A 19,964-nucleotide genomic window follows, 5' to 3' on the forward strand; every position below is an offset into this window, starting at 1 on the left:
TGACCCTAGCCTGTGTCACGGCAGATGCTTCTGGCCATGGAAATCAAGCCACAAAATAGGAAATACCCCTTTGGTCTCAACATTACACCTCTCTTCCTTTCAAGAAGTGACCTCAGTATATCATATCTGCAGGAAGGAAATACCCTTAGGTTAAAATACATTAACCCTTGTTTCCTGCCTTCCCCAAACACGACAACCAGAGGCAGTGTGTTAAGGCATTTTATTGAAAAACCAACGCATCCTTTTATATACATCGGTCACTCTCCATCTCCAAGTTCAATCACATGTGCTTGAGAGCAGAGTGTGTGGTATTTTTCTGGGCTCAAGGTGTAAGCTGACAGGGTGTTTAAGAACTTGTCCAGTGGACAGAGCTGGTCAGGGCATCCTTCTGGCACCTGCTCCTGGGGAAGAGACAAAACTCAGCGGGGCCACTGAGGACCCTGGCCTGCTGTTTTCAGCTGTGCCCAGAGGTCCGAGGAACTTGACCCAATGGTGTGTGCATGCACACACGTAACAGCCAGGAAGGCCCCACTAGCCGGTCAGCTTCTGGAATAGGCGCACCATGCCCTGCTTGAGACGGTCACTCAAGAACTGCTTCTTTTTTTTTAAATTTTTTCTTTAACGTTTATTTATTTTTGAGACAGAGAGAGACACAGCATGAACGGGGGAGGGGCAGAGAGAGAGGGAACCACAGAATCGGAAGCAGGCTCCAGGCTCTGAGCCATCAGCCCAGAGCCCGACGCGGGGCTCGAACTCGGGGACCGCGAGATCGTGACCTGAGCCGAAGTCAGACGCTTAACTGACTGAGCCACCCAGGCGCCCCAAGAACTGCTTCTTGAATTGACCAGGGAGACACGGTCACATCATACCCCTGAGCTGGGAGGCGAAAGTCTGCCCTGGGCGGGGGTGGGGTGCTCCAGCGCCTGACCTGGACAGCAGCTGAGGCACCGCAGTGCGGACAGCACACTGCCTCCCAAGGACACCAGCATTAATTTTCAACACAGCCTCCCAGTCAGGATGCCACATCCTGGCAGAGACACTCAGGAGGAGGGGGTCCTGTTCCTAGAAGGAGTCTGTAGCAGGCTCACGATAAGGCCCAAATCCCAGCCTGCCACCATATTTCCAGTTCTGCCCTGTCTCTGGGCCATGGCTGTGTCACTCTATTGGGTCCAGAGAGCTGATTGTACCAAGGAGACTCCACTGGGCCCAAGGAGGGAGCCTTGGCGGTAAAACCAGGTGAGCGGGGTTGGAGGAAGGGTGCCTCACCACCTTACCTCCCCACGGTAATAGAGCTTCACAAACCACTCCTTAGATTCCCGGTGCTGGTAGAGTTCCATGGTTAGATCAACAGCAAACGGGGGCCATTTGTGGTCAAAAATCCCCAGGATGATTAAGAGAGGCATGAGGGTCACATCGTGAGCCGCATAGAGGTACAGCTTTCTGCAAGGAGGAAACAGTTCTCTATAGGCCTTTCCCTCAGGATTCAGAAGACCAGGATGATGTCTGCCTCCTTTGACACTTATCAGTGAGCCTGATGGAAAACTGCTTTGAAGTAGATGCTGGGGGAACCCTGATGCCACTCTCATATTTTCATGAGGAGGGATCCCCACTGGGATAGCTGGCCTTTCCCTTCCTGCCCACCTGCTTGCCCACCCACCCACTCACTCCTCCCCTGGTGAAGTTTTGAAGTAGAAACCGAGCATGGGTCGCTTGGTCCTACCTCTCTTCTCCCCTTGGGACCTGCCTGCCTGTGGCAAATGTCCCTCCTGCTCTCAGCTGTGTGATGAGTGTAGTACAGCATGCTCCTCCTTGTTGGGGAGGCTTGCAGTTCGGGGGAATTAAGTTCATTTCAAAGGAATATTAATAAGCCTGTTTGGCCTTCAATATATTCTCCAAAGGGCTTTAATCAGTAAGAAAGGTGCCATTTTTATCTTTATCTGCCCATCCCCTGTATCTATCTCTTTAAAAAGATCAAGGATTTCATGTGTTGACTTTTTTTTTTTTTAGTTTATTTTGAGAGAGAGCGCACACACATGTGTGAGCAGGGGAGGGGCAGAGAAGGAGAGAGAATCCTAGACAGGCTCTGCTCTGTCAGCATGGAGCCCGTCGTGGGGCTCAAACTCAGGAACTGTGAGATCATGACCTGAGCCAAAACCAAGAGTCAGATGCTCAACAGACTGAGCCACCCAGGCGCCCCTATGTGTTGACTCTTAAACTAGAAGACTAACACTGGACCCTGTAGTATTCTACAGATACAAAGTCAAGGGGGGCAAGGTGGCCAGGGCCAGTGAGAAATGTACTGTCACTGCAGGTGCTGTGAAGGACAGGGAAGGGCACTGGTATGATCTGCTATTATAAATCTGGCCCAAAGTTCCTGAATGTTCCTATGTCACCTCACTGTCCCCTACTGTTCCCATGTTCGTGAGTTTCTAGCTATGTACAATCTCTCTAAAGAAGGCCACCTACAACAGCGCTTCAACAGCAGTGTGTGCATAAACCCCTGGGGATCTTGTTAAAATGCAGATCCTGATTCAATAGGTCAGTCCAAATCTAGAAGCTCCCCCAGTAGCGGTGAAGCTGTTCACCTGTAGATCACACTCTGCTCAGCAAATGCCCAGGACACGTCACATTCCCAATCTGTGCCCCCAGCCAGGTTCCAGGCACTACAAAGTGGCAACAGAGGTTTAGGCGCTACTTCCGACATTTAAAAACGCCTCGCGGATATCATACCCTTCTATACACTCGGTGAACGTGTTCGAACTAAACAGTCTATTCAGCAATTGTATCAGCATGATATCATAATTAGCTACTCTTTCACACGTGTTCCATTAGTAAAAAAAAGGAAAAATAAATTTAGGGTTCTTTCTCACTAACATAAAATTTTCAAACCATGGCAGGACTGCTGCAGCAGGAAGAATGGTAACAATGTTGTGAACGTCTTTGGGACTCCTGGCCTCTTACACAACTGCCTACTGTCACTGACAGCCTGGTTCTTGCCCCCCTAGAACCTGCCCCCCAGCCCCCCAGCCCCCGGCCCTTGCAGCCAGAGGCCTCTCCTGCCCTTGGCCGCACAAAAGCCAGTTGCTGTGGCAGGTACCTGGTCTTGCCTGGTGCAGTGGCAGGGTCCATGACTTTCCGCAGGTTGCTCTCCAGGATGTGGAGGAATGGGCCAACTGCCATCTGAAGGCTCTCCCTGCGGCAAGTAAACAACACTGAAGCAGCCGGCACACAGGGCTGCGGGTGGGTCTGCCACCAGGACCTCATGAGCCCAATCAGACGGCGGAGGAGAGAGTAACCTGCGGGATGGTGGGGGTGGGAGGGGGGCGTGTGGAGCCACCTCTGGCGTGAGGGTTCTCTGTGCACAGAGACTTCCAACAACAAAAGCGCCAGAATGTGGATCTGGTAAGAACACAACGGGAACAGGAGTGGTAACCAGGGTAAGTCAGGAAGAACCAGGCCCTCAGGGAAAAAAGAACAAGCTGGGAAGGGCAGGGCATAGTGATTTCCAGGAATTCCAGAAGGCCCTTAGAAAAGGGATAGGAAGGAACAGCATCCCAAGCTAGGCTTCCCAGATGCCAGTCCTCCTCCTTTGGAGTGTAGACCACAAGGACGTGTCAGATGTATCTGATACAACACAAAGTTCAGCGGTGGTGCCCGCAGGGTTGGCACGGTGGCCACGCCACGTTCCCCCTCGGGCTTGTGCCTTATGATCACAGGGTGGCTGCTGCGGCTCAAAGCCTGTCTCCCAGTGGTAAACGAAGCAGGAAGCTGAGCAGGAAGCTGTGCAGGAAACGGCACAAAGGCTTGGTCGTGGTGCCTCTCACTTTTTATCAAAGAGGACAAAACCTCTTCCAGAAATTCCCAGAGCCCAATCTGGACAAAAGGGAACGAGGTCATCATGATTGGCTCGGAGCAATCCTTTCATGGTGACTGGGTAAATACATGACCACCCTTACGATGTGTATAATGTGTAAATAAACGGGAATGTTGAAGTAATGGATGGGGAGTAGGCAACCAATACCGTATGCAACATCTACTTTCCAGAAGAAGGTACACAGGCCAAGCCAAGTTGGCTGGCACTGTGAGGCCATCCAATTTGTCCTTGAAGAAACATTAGCTTTATGAAACCAGGGCTAACTGAAACGCAAAGAAGAATCAAGGCTTATTTAAAATGCTTTACACTGGGAGAAAACAAACTATGGCCATTGGCCAAATCCGCTCCACCTGCCTGTTCTATAAATAAAGTTTAACTTGGAATATAGCCATACCCACTTGTTTGCGTATCATCTATGGCTGTGTTCATGCTACATGGGCAGAAATGAGTGGCTGCAACAGATAATGCATGGGCCATAAAGTCTAAAATATTTACTAAGTATGTGGGGGGGGGCAGGAGGGACAGTGAGTGATAAGTTAGGTCTGGTGGGGCCACTTCAGGAACAGATGAGGGAAGGCGGCAAGTCACAGTGAGTGGAGGCAAGCTGGCTGGCACAGCTGGAGTCTTCTGGAGGCCCCTAGCAAGTACACAAGCGGACATACTGAATCTGAGCGGGAGAAAAGCAGCCAGGGGTCCTTACCCTTATGCAACAGACCCTGCAAATTCCTGAAACATTAGCTGGATTTTGCTCACACTTATCTTCCCCAGGACTGATCCTCTCTTTCCCATCTCCTTCTCTACCAAGTTACCTATTCTGAGTGCAAGCTGGATATTCTTAACCAACCAGAAAAAGGTGTTTTGTTTTGTTTTGTTTTATTTTTTAATTTGGTTAAGAGAGAAGCTCTCCATTCTGGTAGGCAAGAAACAGGCCTTCTAAAACAGAGCCCTAAGTATAAGCAACACAGAAAACACAGGACTGATAATCAGAAGAGCCGGCCTAAGTCCTGGCAGCTAGCTGAGCCTAGGTTAGGCTCGCACCTACTTCACCTATTAAGCCAGGACTTGGACCCTGACAGGGAAATGACACCTACCTCATAGCGAGAACAGGAAAATGGCTTGTAAGTTGTAAACTGATGAACAAAGTCAACAATCATTATTCTTCCGTCAGCTCTCCCCACCCAAACCCTTTGAAACTTAAAGTAAACGGGGAAAAAGTCAGTGATTAAGAGAAACTCAGTCGAGAGGTGACTCCTGGTTCTGCCTAACAGTGAACAGAAGCACCAGCTCACCAGTCCCAGCTCCAGAAGTATAAGCACGCAGGGCCGAACCCACTCAACAGGCCAGCAGAACAGGGTGATTCCCACCTCAGCACATGTAGAGACATGCGCTGGCAGGTGTGAACAGGCCTGGCGAACCCTTTTCCCCACATACAGGGAGGCCTGACCGAGCGTGACTTAGTGACGGTGGCTGAAGGCTTCTCACCTGTCTTCCCTCTGCATAACGTACAAGGCCGTGTCCACAGCTCTCTGCTCAATCATCTGTGCAAATCTCCTCAGTGTGGGGCAGCTTGGGAGGCTGTGCACCTGGAAGGACCACAGGGACAGTTTCACAAAGAAATGCTTCTCGTTCGCTGAGCTTGGCAACTGACCAGCTTCCACAAAGCCTTCAGGGGCCTGTCTTCTCCAGGGGACGGCCTCAACAGCCCCCAAAGCTACACCCCCAAGGCCCTTCTAAAGCAATTCCTACAGATCTGGAGGCCTGGGGGGGGAGGGGGTTCGGGGGGGGAAGCTGTTTTTCCTCCCTTTCTGATGGTTTCCCATCTACTCCAAAATGAAAAACATTTGTATTTTTTTTTAAACTATAAAAATAAATAAATAAAACACAGAGCAAGGAATTCATAAATTTCCACATGGCTTTTATTTTCCCAAAATGGATTTCTAAAAAGTATGCCACGTAAACACTTTTATATAAACTCTCACCTTATAACCTGACATCTATATTACCCATAAGCACAGGGCATTTCTGCCTTCAGGGCACACTGTCGTCCGGACAAGAGAAGGAAGGGGGACCCAGGCTACACTGCACCGTTGGGTGTCTGCCTTTTGAATCTAGAGAAGGCTTTCTCATTGGCTGGTCTTCAGTATCCATTAGATAAAGAAAGAATCTATGGCTCGATACATTTGGGAAAAATAGATTTAAAGACTGATCAGCTTTCTTTACTTCTCAGATTCTTTAATATGCTGCTGTGTGTAGAGACTCTCCACAAGGTGATATAACAGAGATTCCAAAACAGTTAGACAGCAATCCCTCCGTACCCATCACCCACCCTGCCCCTGCTGGCCCGGGATGTACACATTCACATCACAGGTATTCTGGGGAATGTGCCTCGAGAAATGCTGATCTAGAATTAAATGACCATGTGCCTAACCAAGTGAGGAGTCCTCCCTACGTGGGCCCTACCCCTCCGCTCCCACATCCACCCCACCTGCACGTCCTCCCACAGCTGCCTCCATAAAAGGAGACCTCTGCCTCCACCTTCACCTCCACCCCACACCCCTCCACCCACACCCCTCCCCTCCACCCACACCCCTAGGCCACACCCCTCCACCCAGTTCTAACTCAGGAGCCAGTAGGTCCAGCTGCCTATCCCCAGCCCCCCAACCCCCAGGGCCAGAGAAGGACAGTCACCCAACCTGCTCAGCAGCCGCATTGTCAAAGAGGCTGAGGAAGTCTACTCCGTCATTACTGGCAATGCCCATCCCTTCCTTCACCTTTTGCAAATCCTCGGAGATTCCTGGCTGTAAACAGGCAGCCTGCCTCCGGCCTCTGCCAAAAAATAAAAAGGAAACCCTTATATTGTATAGTAATTAACAGTTTACAAAGTGTATCTCATTCATCATTTGGGATCTCATTTAATCTTCAATAATAAGACGTTGGGGTTAGCTGGTTTTAGTCCCATCTTACACATGAGTCAACTAAGGTTCTATGAATTCAAATGACTTATAAAATAAGTTAACAGGTACCAGAGCTAGAATAATAGCCTGGATTTCCAAATTCCACTCTAGCATTTTCTTCTATTATACCCAAAATGATACAACCATGGCCCTGCGGTCTGCTTGAATACAATATTCTCTGTCTTCTGTGGAACACATACTACATAGTCTTTGTGCAGCCCAGAAATATCTGAATGCTGAAAAGCTCCCTGAGCCCAAACCGAGCCATTCTACAGGGCAGCAAGCTGGTAAGAGTAGGGAAATCTGGGTCTTCTGCTTGCCCATGTGGATTTGCAGTTTTATGACCTGTTTCATCGCCTTCTACCTAACCTGACAGTTTCGTCAGCCTCCTCGGAGAGTCCACGATGGCCGAGAGGACAATAGTTTGTAAAGGCAAACCCAGCTCAGGCTGTTGGTACTGGCTCTCTGGCCCAGCAGGTGGCCTCCTGCAGGCTTGCTGTACCTTCCCTAGAGGCCTCCCACTGTGAGCAAGACCTTCATTTCCCGGACAGCGATGGCAGGCCTGAGTGCAAAGCAATCCTTCCCACCACTCACCCAACACAGTAAGCCTGGGCAGGCCCTCAGGTCAGGCAGAGTCCTGTGAGCAGAAGTGCCACGAGGCTGGCTGTCCACCCACCCCCCCCCACCTCTCCCTACCCCCCCCCCCCCGCATTGAGCAAGAAGCCAGGGCGGTTACCTGGTTCTCTCCTGCAGGCTCCAGCAGTTCTGGTAGTTGGGGTACAAGACTTCAGAGCTTGCTTCATCAGTGTGGATGACGATGGGTCCTGGAAGGAAGGTGAGAGCACAGCCAGGAAGAGGCTTCAGCTTGTCCCTCCCAGCATCCCCACCCCCTCCTTCTCTTGTCTGCTTTAGGAGACAGATCATCAAGGTCACTGTTTTAGGACAGTAACTGCCTTGAACATGCCCTGGCCTTGCCAACAGCAGCTCTTCTATGGGCTGAGAAATGGAGAAAGCAAGGAGCAGCCTTGTTCTGTCTGGCACAACCCCTCCTATTGGGCCACATATGACTAGAGCAGGTACAGACCTGGATCAGACTTGGGCATTCTTTTTTTTTTTTTTTAATTTTTTTTTTTCAACGTTTTTTATTTATTTTTGGGACAGAGAGAGACAGAGCATGAACGGGGGAGGGGCAGAGAGAGAGGGAGACACAGAATCAGAAACAGGCTCCAGGCTCCGAGCCATCAGCCCAGCGCCTGACGCGGGGCTCGAACTCACGGACCGCGAGATCGTGACCTGGCTGAAGTCGGACGCTTAACCGACTGCGCCACCCAGGCGCCCCAGACTTGGGCATTCTAACAAAGAATGAGCTGTCCCGGACTCCATCAGAACTAGGTGACTTTCTTGCCTCTTAAAGTCCAATCCTATAGACCAATATAGTGACTCAGCACATGACAATCTAAGGAAAGCCACCACAAGGCCACAAATCCTGTCAGACCCCACAGCCTTGCCTAAAAGGAAAGCCAGGTTTCCAGATGAACTGCCAAGAACCACACGTTAGACCACAAATAATGTTTCTTATTATACAGTTGACCCTTGAACAACCCGGAGGTTAAAGTCACCAATCCCCCCATGCAGTCAAAGATCCATGTATAATTTTTGATTCCCCTAAAACTTAACGACTGATAGCCTACTGTTGACTGGAAGCCTTACCAGTAACATAAATAGTTGACTAACCCATCTTTTATATGTTATATGTATTACATACTGTATTCTTACAACCAAGTAAGATAGAGAAAAGAAAATGTTATTAAGAATAAGAGAAAACATACTTTTATAGTTCTGTACTGTACTTACCAAAAAAAAAATTTATGTGTAAGTGGACCCATGTGTAAGTGGACCCATGCAGTTCAAACCCAGGTTCAAAGGTCAACTGTATACCTCGCAGGAGCTCGCTACTACTCAGAGCTCACAAGTACCTTTATCCCCTCCCATCAATACCCAGAGAAGGTGCTCTAACACCTTCCAAGGCTTTGCTCTGTGCCAGAGATGGCAAGGGCCTGTGGCAGTTTCCTTTGCTACACAACTCAAGACCGACCTTCTCTAAATGGCAAAGAGACAGCTGCTGTCAGCAGCTCTCCGGAATTCACTCCGATCAATACAGGGTGATTAGGTGAATCTAAGCCCCAAAGAGCTATTATTCCCAAACAAAAATTTGACAGTCAAAATTCCAGTAGCATATGGTAACTTTACAAGAATATCAAAATTCAGACACACTTTGTCAGGCAAATGATCAAAGGCCCTCCCCAGACAGATGTGTCCTCTGAGCTGCAGAGTGTAAAGATGAAGAGTATTGGATTCTGAAGCCAGACTGCCATACTTTGAATCCCTGTTCCACCATTTACCAGCTGTGTGTTCCTGGGAAAGTCATTTAGCCTCTCTGTGCCCGAATTCTCTTATCTGTAAATTGGGGATACTATTGCCTATGGCCCCGGATTATTATAAGAACTAAACAAGTTAGTAGATACAAAGCTACTAAAAAAGCTTTGGGACATGGTCAAATTGGAGTCCCAGGGCGTGCGGGTCCAGTGGCTCGTGGTGACACCACTTCCCTCCCTGTTGGGAATATGGGGCAGTCTCAGTCCGAGACCTGCCTGTAGGTCAGCCTGCCTTCAAGAAACAGCTTTCCTACTTTTGGTGTTTCAGAGGAAAGGGTATTTATTTGCCTCTTAGAAGCTGGGCAAGTGAAGAGCTCTCAGAAGGCCAGGCACTGTGGACTCTTCCAAAGCTCAGGGGCTCCTAAGGGGCAGCCCCTCTGTTTGCTCTATGTTACTCAGACACACCCTGCTTGTGCTCAGCAGGCAATTTCAGCCGGAATTAGCAGCTGTATCCAACCCCGACTAGGGTAAGGCTGGCCTCCTCTGGCCTGGAGGTTTCTATTCTTTTACATAGTTGTTGTTTGTTTGTTTGTTTGTTTTTTAATAAGCCTGATGGCAATTTTATGTCTATTTGAGATACTACAAAAGAAGCTAAGCAAGAACCTTTGCTTTATAGCACCATTTTAGTATTTCAATATTGGTGAGGTCGTGAGGATATGAAACTCAGACTGGCAATTACATGTAAATTTCAGTCAAGTATAAATGACAAAATGAAGGCCCCTCTGACAGTCAAAGGCCCTCAATACATAAGATCCATGAGGCAAAATAACACATGTGGTCCTTGGTGGTGAAAAGGCTGGGCACCACTAGCTGCAATCACTCACCGGTTGAACATGTTAAAACCCAAACTCAATAGACTTCCTCAGTGAGGAAAGGCTGAACAGAATACTGTTAATACCATCTGAGTCACGCTGTGGGTTAACACCAAGACCAAGCCAATGGCAGCAGGCTTGGGTCTCGGCTAAGTGTTCCTCCTGTCCTCCCTCCTTTTCAGCAGTGTCTTACCTAAGCAAAAAGCCCCAGTATTATTCACAAAAAGCCCCAGTATTATTCACAAGACCTGGCTGGGGATGCCTTAAGCGGCCTGGGTAGACGCTTAAGAGGAGAAGTCAGGGGCCAGAGGCACATCAGAGTGGCTGACACATCACCGTGGAGGCGGAGGTCAGGCCGGCAAGGCCAGCAGGAGGCCAGACAAGCAAGGGCCCATCAGAGTAGGCACGCCATGGAAACCACGTGTGCAGGAGAAGAGAAACCGAAGGAACAGGCACTAAGAAAGAGAGGTGGGAGGGCTTTGGAAGGAAGAAGAAAAAGCTCCTCAGGGACAGGGCAGACTTCTAGACTCCAAACTCAAACCTTCTTTCTGACTTTGGAAAAGCCCAGCCAGCAAACATCGGGTAGACTCCAGATTCCGATATATATTAGTGGAACGAACACTGGAAAAAAACAAAAAGGTAGAGACACTCAAAAAAGGAAGATTCTATACACTGTCTCATCCTACAGAGCAACTGGGAGGCTTTAAGATCACATGAGGGGGGCTATGGGACTGGGAGGAATCCTTTCTCTGCGGGATGGGTGCCCCAAGGGACCCAAAAGCCAATGAACGTGATCTCCACTGACCACATGTTCACAGGATGCTGTTATATAAGGGGAACTGCCCCAAACTACCTTGGGTGAGAATGGGCACCATCCTGGGGGGGTCAGTACAGGTTTCCTCAGGTGTAAGATCTTAAAATGGAAGCCACGTCCCTTTTACGAGTGACTCACAAGACCTCCAGTGGATTGAAGGTTGGTGAAAGAAAGGGGATGTCCTCCACATAGCTCTTCCTCAGCCTCTGTCCTAGGGCAAACATTTGCTGCATGCCCACATTAGTCAGCTGTCCAGCAAACATGCCTCCCTGGTGCGGGGCAGAAAGAGAAGCATGAAAATACCTCCCCGTCTGCTAAACTCAGCCCAGAGAAAACCATGGAAACTTTACAGGGGGCTTCCCAGGGCAGGGAGGCAATGCTCACCTTGAGTACGGTTTTACGGTACTGAGAGTCGAAAGGAGAATGTGGTTTCAGGCCACCAGCTAGATTGGTGACAGTGTAATCAAACTGAGTTTGGGGTGGGACCTCTAATAGCTGGAGATTCCACTCTGCCTGTTATGACCACAAAAAAACACAACACATTGTTTAGAAGGTTCTTGAAACTTACAGCATTAATATCCAGCAGCACCTGAAGACATACCTGGGATCACAGACACTAGACTCACAACCTTCCCATGGGAAGGAAAGAAAGAAGCTTTAACTCTAGCTCCAATTAAAGGAAGAAAAGACAGTAATTTATTATTCCGGGTACCCTCAGCCCAAGCCCTGTTACTGCTCCACTAGCACTGACTATTAAGACGCTGCTCTGGCACTAAGCCCAGACTGCAGTAAAGGGGAGAAGTCACCAGAAGGCCTGGCATGCAAATACTTGGTGAATGAATGAATGAACAAATGAATGAATGAAAATAATATGACCTCAGTGAGCAGACACTTGTAAGATTTTTCCAGGAATCAACCTCCAGGTTTCTATGCCTCCCCTGCCCTTAAGGACTTTAACTAATGTCCCTTTGCCTTCCTTTCATCCAGTTTCTCAAACAAGGGGCTGCCCCTTCCTCACTTCTTCACCATCTTCCTTTTCTCCTTGCAGTCTGGCTCCTGCTCCACTCTACTGTCACGGTTTCAAAACATCCCCAGTAGCCACAGGTCTCAGAGCTCCAACTGCCCATGAAACTCTTACACTCGCTGAGTCAGATGTGATGACTCCAATTTTAAAAACAAAAATCTTTTCTTCTTCCCATATGCCAGCTCCTCTCCCGAACACATTACGTCGCTCGTAATGATGCCACAGGTCTCCTAGGCCCCAAAACTCAAACCTCTGACTCTCCCCCACTACTCCACCAGCCGCACTAAACTCTATGGATCACTGGCTAGGAAAAAAGTCATTCCCAAAGGTCCTCCTTTTATCTGGTAAGAGTGTAAAACCTTACTACCTCAGGCAAAAGCGTGTGACTGACTCCCTTCCCTCCACCCCCACAATCCATACATAGATACAATTCCCTGCCCCCCATTAATCTTGCTAAGTCACTTTCATCATGTCAATAGTTGTTTCCTAATGTTTCAAGAGATAGGCACCTGGCATTCCAGGACTCCTACACCTCGGCCGAGCCCCTGTCCCCTGCTATAGTGTCACTGTGCCTCTCTCCTCCCGTCCCCAGATCAGACCACGCCCACTGCTTCCTCTGCATCTTCTTTCAACTTGCTTCCTGTGCTCGGAGGGACTCCTGCCCATTCAGCTTCTCTTCAAGGTCCAATGATAGCTCAAGTCTTACTTCCCTTCAGTGACTAGCTTTTAGTGCTTGTCTTCTTAAAAGTACGAGGACGGTGTTGTAGAAAACGTTGTGTGGCTAGAGAGTAAGTGTGGAGGGCTGGGAAGAAATGATGAAGAGAGAGCGGGAGACCTGCAGCACTTAAAATCACAAGATCATTTAACTCAATTTCCCACTATGCGATTTCCTATTCCTTTTAAAACTAACATTTGAAAACTTACTATGTCTTGTAGCACTGTATCGATCTTGGCCCCTCCCAGAAATAGCCCAGGGGAGCACCACTGGTGGGGGGACCCCAGGTTCCATTCACACAAAGGAAACCCTCCATCTTTCAAAGGACATTGTCTCAGTCCCACCTGCAGCCAGTCCTCCAGACCTGGGCCTCTTCCCCCCCTGGAGCTGCAGCAACTGACATCAGAAGACTAGGTGTTCAGAGCACAGACCTTCTTCTTACCGTCCTGTAACTATGGCTCCTTCTTCCAAAGTTTTGATCCTGTAACTTGCCTGCATAAAACCCTTCCGGGGCTCACAGCTGCATGATGGCCCCCGCCTCTCCTTCTCTCTCTTCACCATTTCTTCCCTGCCCTCCACACTTACTCTCTAGCCACACAACGTTGTTTTCTACAGCACCGTCCTCGAACTTCCTAGCTTTTCAACCTCATGTTCCTTCTACCTGGAATTTTCTTTTCCCTTTTCATCTGAAAAGATTTCTGCTTATTCCGCAAGATAGCTTAAACGTTCCCAGGAGCTGTGACAATGGCCCCATGATCTCAAAGTAGCCTCGGTGGCTCTTTTTGGTGGCCTTTACCAAACCGTATTAGAAGAGCTCCCTTACTAGTCTGTCCTGCTCAGCAGTCCTGCTCGGAGAAGAGAGACTGGATCGTCGGTTTACCCTTGCATTTTGGAAGCCCAGCAAAGGGCCCGTACACAGATGATCTGCCATACCTTGTGGAAGAAATCAAGACTGAGATAGCATGATCCTGCCTTTTCTAGGTTTTCGGGTTAGCAGAGACAGCAAGCTAGAATGGAAATGATGGCAGCACGAAAAACAGAAATTGTGTGCCATAAGAAACCAGATGAGGGCCACAGTGGTTCAAAGGAGAGACAGACCTCTTCTGGCTGGGCATTCAGGAAAAGTTTCATGAAGGGATGGCCTTTGAAGTGAAGACGATTTAGAAAAGCAAAGACCTGGACTTGAGAGTAAAAGGTGGGTAAGGAGAGACTGGTATTGAGAATTCCAAGAATAGGAAGAAGCTTGAGCGAAGCAGAGATGGCCAAGAATGCCATGCAGGAAAGAAGTGGTTTGATTTGCTTCAACCTGGGACCAGTTTTGAAACTTTTTTTTTTTTTAAATAACAGCCCAGTTTGTTGTTGTTAAGTTTATTTATTTATTTTGAGACAGAAAGAGAGAGAGTGAGGGAAGGGCAGAGAGAGAGAGAGAGAGAGAGAGAGAGAGAGATGGACAGAGAATCCCAAGCAGGCTCCACACTGTCTGTGCAGGGCCCGATGCAGAACTCAAACTCCCAAAATGCGAGATCATGACCTGAGTCGAAATCAAGAGTCAGATTGTCAGCCCACTGGGCCACCCAGGTGCCCCACAAAATTTTTAATTAGCAAATACCAAGTAGAGTTTAACTTTAGATTTCCACATACAAAGGCAAAAACTGGAGTTCCTCTAGTTGAAGCAGGAGTGGGAACACAGAGCCTTAGCCCCTCAGACCCTCCGAGGCCACAGGCTCCAGGGAATAGCTTGACAACCAGCAGCATAGATCATAACTAGAATGGGAAGTCTAGATGCGGAAGCCAACTCTCTGATGTCTGCAGAGGAGGGCCTAAGGCCCCATCTAAGGCAGTAGGAATAGAAGGGGTGGATGCAAGAGATTTGAGTCAAACCTGGCAAGTGAGTGGATAAAAGCTTTATGTGGGGGCTATGTTGGTAGGTAAATAAGGAAGGTTGAAGAAAGAAATTACGTTGGTTTTGAGCCTGGGTGCCTAAGGCGACAAGGGTAATAGAGGTCCTCCTCGACTAAAACTAAGGCCAACGCAGAAGAACAGACAAACTGCGTTCGGTTTTAGACATTTTAAGTTTGAGGTACCTTCTTTGCGTTCCCAGGGCTCCCAGCATAGGAATCTCTTTTCTCCTTTAGCACATCTTAAAATTCTTTTATAGCCGAGACTGAATTATCCATCCTGGTAAGGCCATTGTCTAGCACAGGCTCTGATACCAAGTCCACAGGGTCTATTCAGCCTCACTTAAGAAATCTCCTCTTATTAGCGACATTCACCAACAGAGGATCTTTGGTGTTTCCCAAGAGATGACTCCTGGCAGTTCAGTTCATGACAAATCTACAATGCACGTTTTCAAATTTTTAAGACTACACGATACACTAGTTCCGTACATGGTGTCTAACCGCGACCCCCCCCCCCCCATTCTTGTTCCTGCTCTTCAGCTTCCGAGTTCATGGCAAAGACTAACTTTAAAATCTCACTTATTTATGCCCCATTTTTAAGAACTAACTTAAAGGAGAGGATAACAAGACCTAAAACAGAGTAAGACAACCCATTCAAAGTAGGCAAGAAAGACAAAAGCAAACAAGTATGGGGACAAAAACTGGATAAGGAAATAAAGTTTCTCAAAAAGGTACACTCTAAAGACCCACAGATTTCACTGTAGGTGGGCCAAAGATTCAGTGCTAAGCTTTCTGGCTTTTATGAAGGGAGAAACTCGATCAGCTAGACAAGCTTAAAGATAAAAGCAAGCCAACTGTTCAGGAGAAACACACCACTTCTAATGCGAACAGACAAATTCCTCCCAAGGGTCCTCATAAAGAGGATAGAGTAATATAATGAACATCTTTTCACTAGTCACAGCAACGAGTTCTGTGGGATTGTTTCTCATAGTTTTCTCAACACAGAATGATGGCATCTCACCAAAGCACATTTCTGTGAAGACAGTACTATACCGGGATTGATATGCTACGTTCCAGAGGTAAAAGACAAAATCTACATAAAAGTAAACAAAACCCTTCCAGGTGTAGATTTTAGAATAAAGCGGTGGTTTGAAACCTTGGCTGCACACTGGCATCACAAAAAAACAAAACAAAACAAAACAAAACAGCCCCATCCTGAGCTCATCACATCTGGATCTCCTGGGATGGGGCCTCAACTTTGTTAATGCTATCCAGTCCAGATAATTCTAAAGCTCCACCAGAGAAAATGTTGCCATGTCTGGATGCTCTGGGCCAGTTAAATCAGACTCTCCAGAAGGGACACCCAGGCATCAAGATTTTTGAAAGCTCCCCATTGGAGTCCAAAGTCTTTCCAAGAACAAGCAGTCATGAACACTGCTCCAGAGGAATGAATGGGGCTATTGGCACATCCTTCATGCCACGCTTCCTGAATAGTGAGTGCTTCTCTTAGCTGAGCTCTGGGTAAGTATTGAGTAACAATTAGACTAACAGTAGCCTTCCAGTTGGCCTAAATTACCAAATAAATAGGAACCCAAATGCCTTAATCAATAGTGGAACTGAGATAAGCTAGACTTGACTTTATAAAAACTGGAGGAACCTGCCTGAGTTGGAGTCCATCTTGCCTAGAGGTGAACTAAGGGAAATCTGAAAGCAGGGCCACATTTATCTTGTGAATATGTACTTGAGTCGAATCTCATGATCAGAAAAAAATAGCCAACCAAGTTCCAGAGCTTATATTCCCAAGCACAGCTAAAGGAAGACAAATTAAGTCAACAGCCATTCAAGCCAAATGAAAACAACTCAATAACACACCTCGTTTTAAACAATGCTGCTCTCTGAAGATTTCTGAGATAACTGAATGAAGTGACTTGTCACTTGTATTCATCCATTAACCAGTCACAAGCCTGGAAACATCTACCAAAGGCAATTTTCGTTTTAGAATTGCTACCAGGTGGTCCCTTCTGACTACAGTTAGTAACAGAACCAGGAAGATTAGAAAATCCCAATAACAACCGTTATCAAACTGGACCTTGGAAAGAAAACCTGAGAGAAATCATCCAGAAACAAGTTACAGGGAGCCAAAGACACAGGCTCACAGCCTAAATGGAAAGGGGTTTGGTCCCACCCCTGGCATTTGTGCTAATCGAAGATGTTTAATGCATTGGCCTGATGTCTGGAGAATGCGAGCAGGCAGGAGGTGACGTGCCTTCCCTAACTGCAAAGGGAGGCCATGGACTCAGATGCTTCTTACTTTGTGGCTACACAGACAGAAGAGAATGAAGCTGGCATTCTACCTGAGCTACAAACTGCGCCTTCCAACAGAATGGCAGAAGGTAGCCATCACACCCCCGCTAGCTCAGGAAGAAGTCCTAAAAGAATCTAAATCTTTCTCAGGCCTTAAGGGAGTATATATCCTGTATATATTAGGTCCAAGCCTAGACACTCAGACTTTAATTCTCTGCTACCACTGATAGCTTTGTCTTTAACGTGAGGAGTCTTCTATCCCTGTTACTTTCCAGCCTTTCTGTAACAAGAATAAACGAAGAAGGGGGGAGTGCACATGAGATGGGCGATGTGCAAAAGTCACAAGGAAGATTTAGTAAAAATACAAAAAGGGAGAGTAAGGGATTGAAAAAGCATCAAAAAGAAAGGAAGGAACGTTGGGGGGGTGGGGCGGGGGAGGAGGGAAGATGAGAAAAAAGAAATTCCAATACCAGATGGAAAGTGGTACAGCCATTCAGAAAGGCTAACTAGAAATCTGGTAGCAGAATTAAGTGCCTGCCAAAATTTGTTTATTCATGTGGGAGGTGCTTTAAAGGTTTGAGTTCATGTGTGGCCAGCTTTAAAAACCAGATTTTCAGTTGGACACTGTGAGGACACAACCCTAAGGGTTTCTGGAAAGCAACGATGATCATGAAGAGAATGCCAAATAATGAGGTTTAGACATCTATTGAACTTGCTCCAACATCAGCCTGGAGGACCAATTAATGCAAACGCACTCCACAGGTAAGTGTGATGGCTGGGGGCCTGAGGATTTCAGGCTGCCTCTTTATCTTCGCTGGGAAGCCAGTTCTTCAATTACAGGCCTGCTTGCACCAAAGGCCAGAGACCTCAACTGCCTCTCTCCAAAAATCAAATCCAGGAAGGTTAATTATTAAAAAACAAAAAAACAAAAAACACCTATGGGCTCCTGGGTGGGTCAGACAATTGAGCTCAGGCTCTTGATATTGGCTCAGGTCATGGTCTCCCAATTTGTGAGTTGCAGCCTCCCGTGGGGCTGTGCGGCTGACAGTGTGGAGCCTGCTTGGGATTCTCTCTCCCTTTCTCCCTCTCCTGCTTTCTCTCTCTCTTTCAAAATAAAAAAACAAACATTTTTAAAAAATAAATAAATAAATAAATAGAAACTATTTGTGCTTTAGTCATAATTACCCTGGCCAAACCTGGTAGATTTTAAGACATTAGAAACACAGGAGTAGCCAATTAAAAATGTTTTCCTACCTCAAATCCCTTCCACAATGGTTTTAGAAACCCAAAATAGAAAATAAGACCCAAGATACAGCACTTATTTAAAAAAAAAAAAAAAAAAAAAAAAGCCTGCAAGGATCTCAAATGATCTCCAGCAAACTGAAAGCCGCTGTGATACCTGTTTCCAAAGATGTTGACCTCTGCTACCCGCTGTAATCCCAGTTATGGGGGTTCCTGCAACTCTTGACAACCTTCAAACAGTCACACAGAAATGCACTACACTTTCATTCTCAAGTTCACCCAAGTATCTGTTAGAAATGCAGCATCTCTGGCTCAGTCGGTTAAGCGTCCGACTTCAGCTCGGGTCACGATCTCGCGGTCCGTGAGTTCGAGCCCCGCGTCGGGTTCTGGGCTGATGGCTCGGAGCCTGGAGCCTGCTTTCGATTCTGTGTCTCCCTCTCTCTCTGCCCCCCCCCCCCCCCCCCCCCCCCCCCCCGTTCATGCTCTGTCTCTGTCTCAAAAATAAATAAATGTTAAAAATTTAAAAAAAAAAAGAAAGAAAGAAATGCAGCATCTCAGGCTCTACCCCACACACCTGCTGGATTCGAATCTTCATTTGAACAAGATCCCTAGGCGATTTCTAAGCCCTCCAAGCAGCGCAGTGCTACCAACTGTGCTACCAACTGTGCTACACCACTGCCATCAATCAGGGGTTACAACTAGAAGTCCCCGGGGTGCCCAACATCCGGAGGGTAAGAGGAGGATGGGCGGCTAGCAGTGCCAGGCCAGCCCCTCTGCTCAAGGTACTGCAGTTTTCCTCTGGTCTGGATCCAGCCGGAATCCCGCTCGATGAGGGTAAAACTCCCAAGGTGTGTGTTTCGGGGCCAGGCGCCCGGTCCGCCTGCGGTCGACCGCCCGGTCCTTGCCCCACCAGTCCCGGCCCCGGCCGACCTCTCACCTGCTCCCGCGGGAGCGGCTTGAGAGGACTCCGCGCCCCGTGTCGGAACACGACCTGCACCATTTTCAACTCCAGCAGACTCCGGTCGACGGGACGCTGGCCAGGCAGCCCCGGGGTCTCGGCCCGGGCCACCCGCCGCTGGTGGACGCAGTACGCCAGCGAAGTCAAGACGCCCACCGGGGCCCACACGCGCACGCTGAAGACACGGGTGATCATGGTGGACGCCCCTGGTCGGCCCTGCGGGGTGAGGCTGCACGGGGCGAATACAAACTTTCCGCCCGCGCCGCAGCTCAGCGGCCGCTCCCAGATTCCCGGGAACCCGCGGGGGCGCACATCCAGCCCCCAGCCAAGCTGCGGCGACCGCGGCGACTCGCGGCCCTGGTGGGGGGGACCCCAAGTGGGAGCGTGGCGGGAAAAGCGGAGGTGGGAGCAGCGAAGACTCCCCGGGAGTTTTAACTCGGGTAGGGGTTGGCCGCTCCCGCAGCAGACACCGCAGGGGCGGGGGGGGAGGTCGGCTCCTTATCTTTCGCCCTCTAGGAAACCTTAAACTTGTAATCCCAGTTTGGCCTCCGGAGCTCCGAAGGGACGGGAACCAGCCCTGAGATCCTCGGCGGCTGAGACTCCACGAACACAGGGGACCGGATTCCACTTTTCGGTCAGCAAGCTCGCACACTACCACTGCAACCACCCAGGGACCAGTGCCAAGTGGATCCGCGCAGAGGAGCACGGGAAAACGAGTCCCGCGGTGACGCCTCTTTGGAGGCTCTGGGTTGTCAGAACTACAACTCCCGCAAGGCTGCGCGCGGCGGGCCTCAGAGCTGGGAGGTAATTTCTTGCCCCAGACTTTGCATCTCGCTCCCCAGCAGCTGAGGGTCCAAGTCTCCGGGACTGGGTGGTCAATGTAGTTGGTAGGAATGAATCCGCGACTTTGCTTGGCCGATAAGGTAGGAAAAGA

General features: G+C 48.7%; 1 protein-coding gene across 1 annotated transcript; it reads right to left on the reverse strand.

The window, feature by feature from the left end:
• Positions 1 to 209: 209 nt before the first annotated feature.
• ACP6 (acid phosphatase 6, lysophosphatidic) lies at positions 210 to 19,318 on the reverse strand. Its single transcript, XM_042953695.1, has 10 exons — positions 19,010 to 19,318; positions 11,274 to 11,402; positions 11,028 to 11,158; positions 10,617 to 10,696; positions 7,565 to 7,652; positions 6,568 to 6,700; positions 5,357 to 5,457; positions 3,098 to 3,193; positions 1,275 to 1,440; positions 210 to 401 (listed from the first exon to the last, which is right to left on the reverse strand). The coding sequence occupies exons 1-10, from the start codon at positions 19,223 to 19,225 to the stop codon at positions 258 to 260; spliced, it is 1,284 nt and encodes a 427-aa protein (XP_042809629.1). The 5' UTR covers positions 19,226 to 19,318; the 3' UTR covers positions 210 to 257.
• Positions 19,319 to 19,964: the final 646 nt, after the last annotated feature.

The sequence above is a fragment of the Panthera leo genome, chromosome C1 (assembly GCF_018350215.1).
Source record: "Panthera leo isolate Ple1 chromosome C1, P.leo_Ple1_pat1.1, whole genome shotgun sequence".
Classification (NCBI taxonomy): Eukaryota; Metazoa; Chordata; class Mammalia; order Carnivora; family Felidae; genus Panthera; species Panthera leo.

Coding starts and splice junctions, on each gene's coding strand:
- ACP6 (XM_042953695.1), bottom strand. CDS start 19,225: ATGATCACCCGTGTCTTCAGCGTGCGCGTGTGGGCCCCGGTGGGCGTC. Junction 5,458..6,567: donor ACAATGCGGCTGCTGAGCAG/GTTGGGTGACTG, acceptor TGGTCCTTCCAG/GTGCACAGCCTCCCAAGCTG. Junction 402..1,274: donor AGCTCTATTACCGTGGGGAG/GTAAGGTGGTGA, acceptor TCTCTTCCCCAG/GAGCAGGTGCCAGAAGGATG.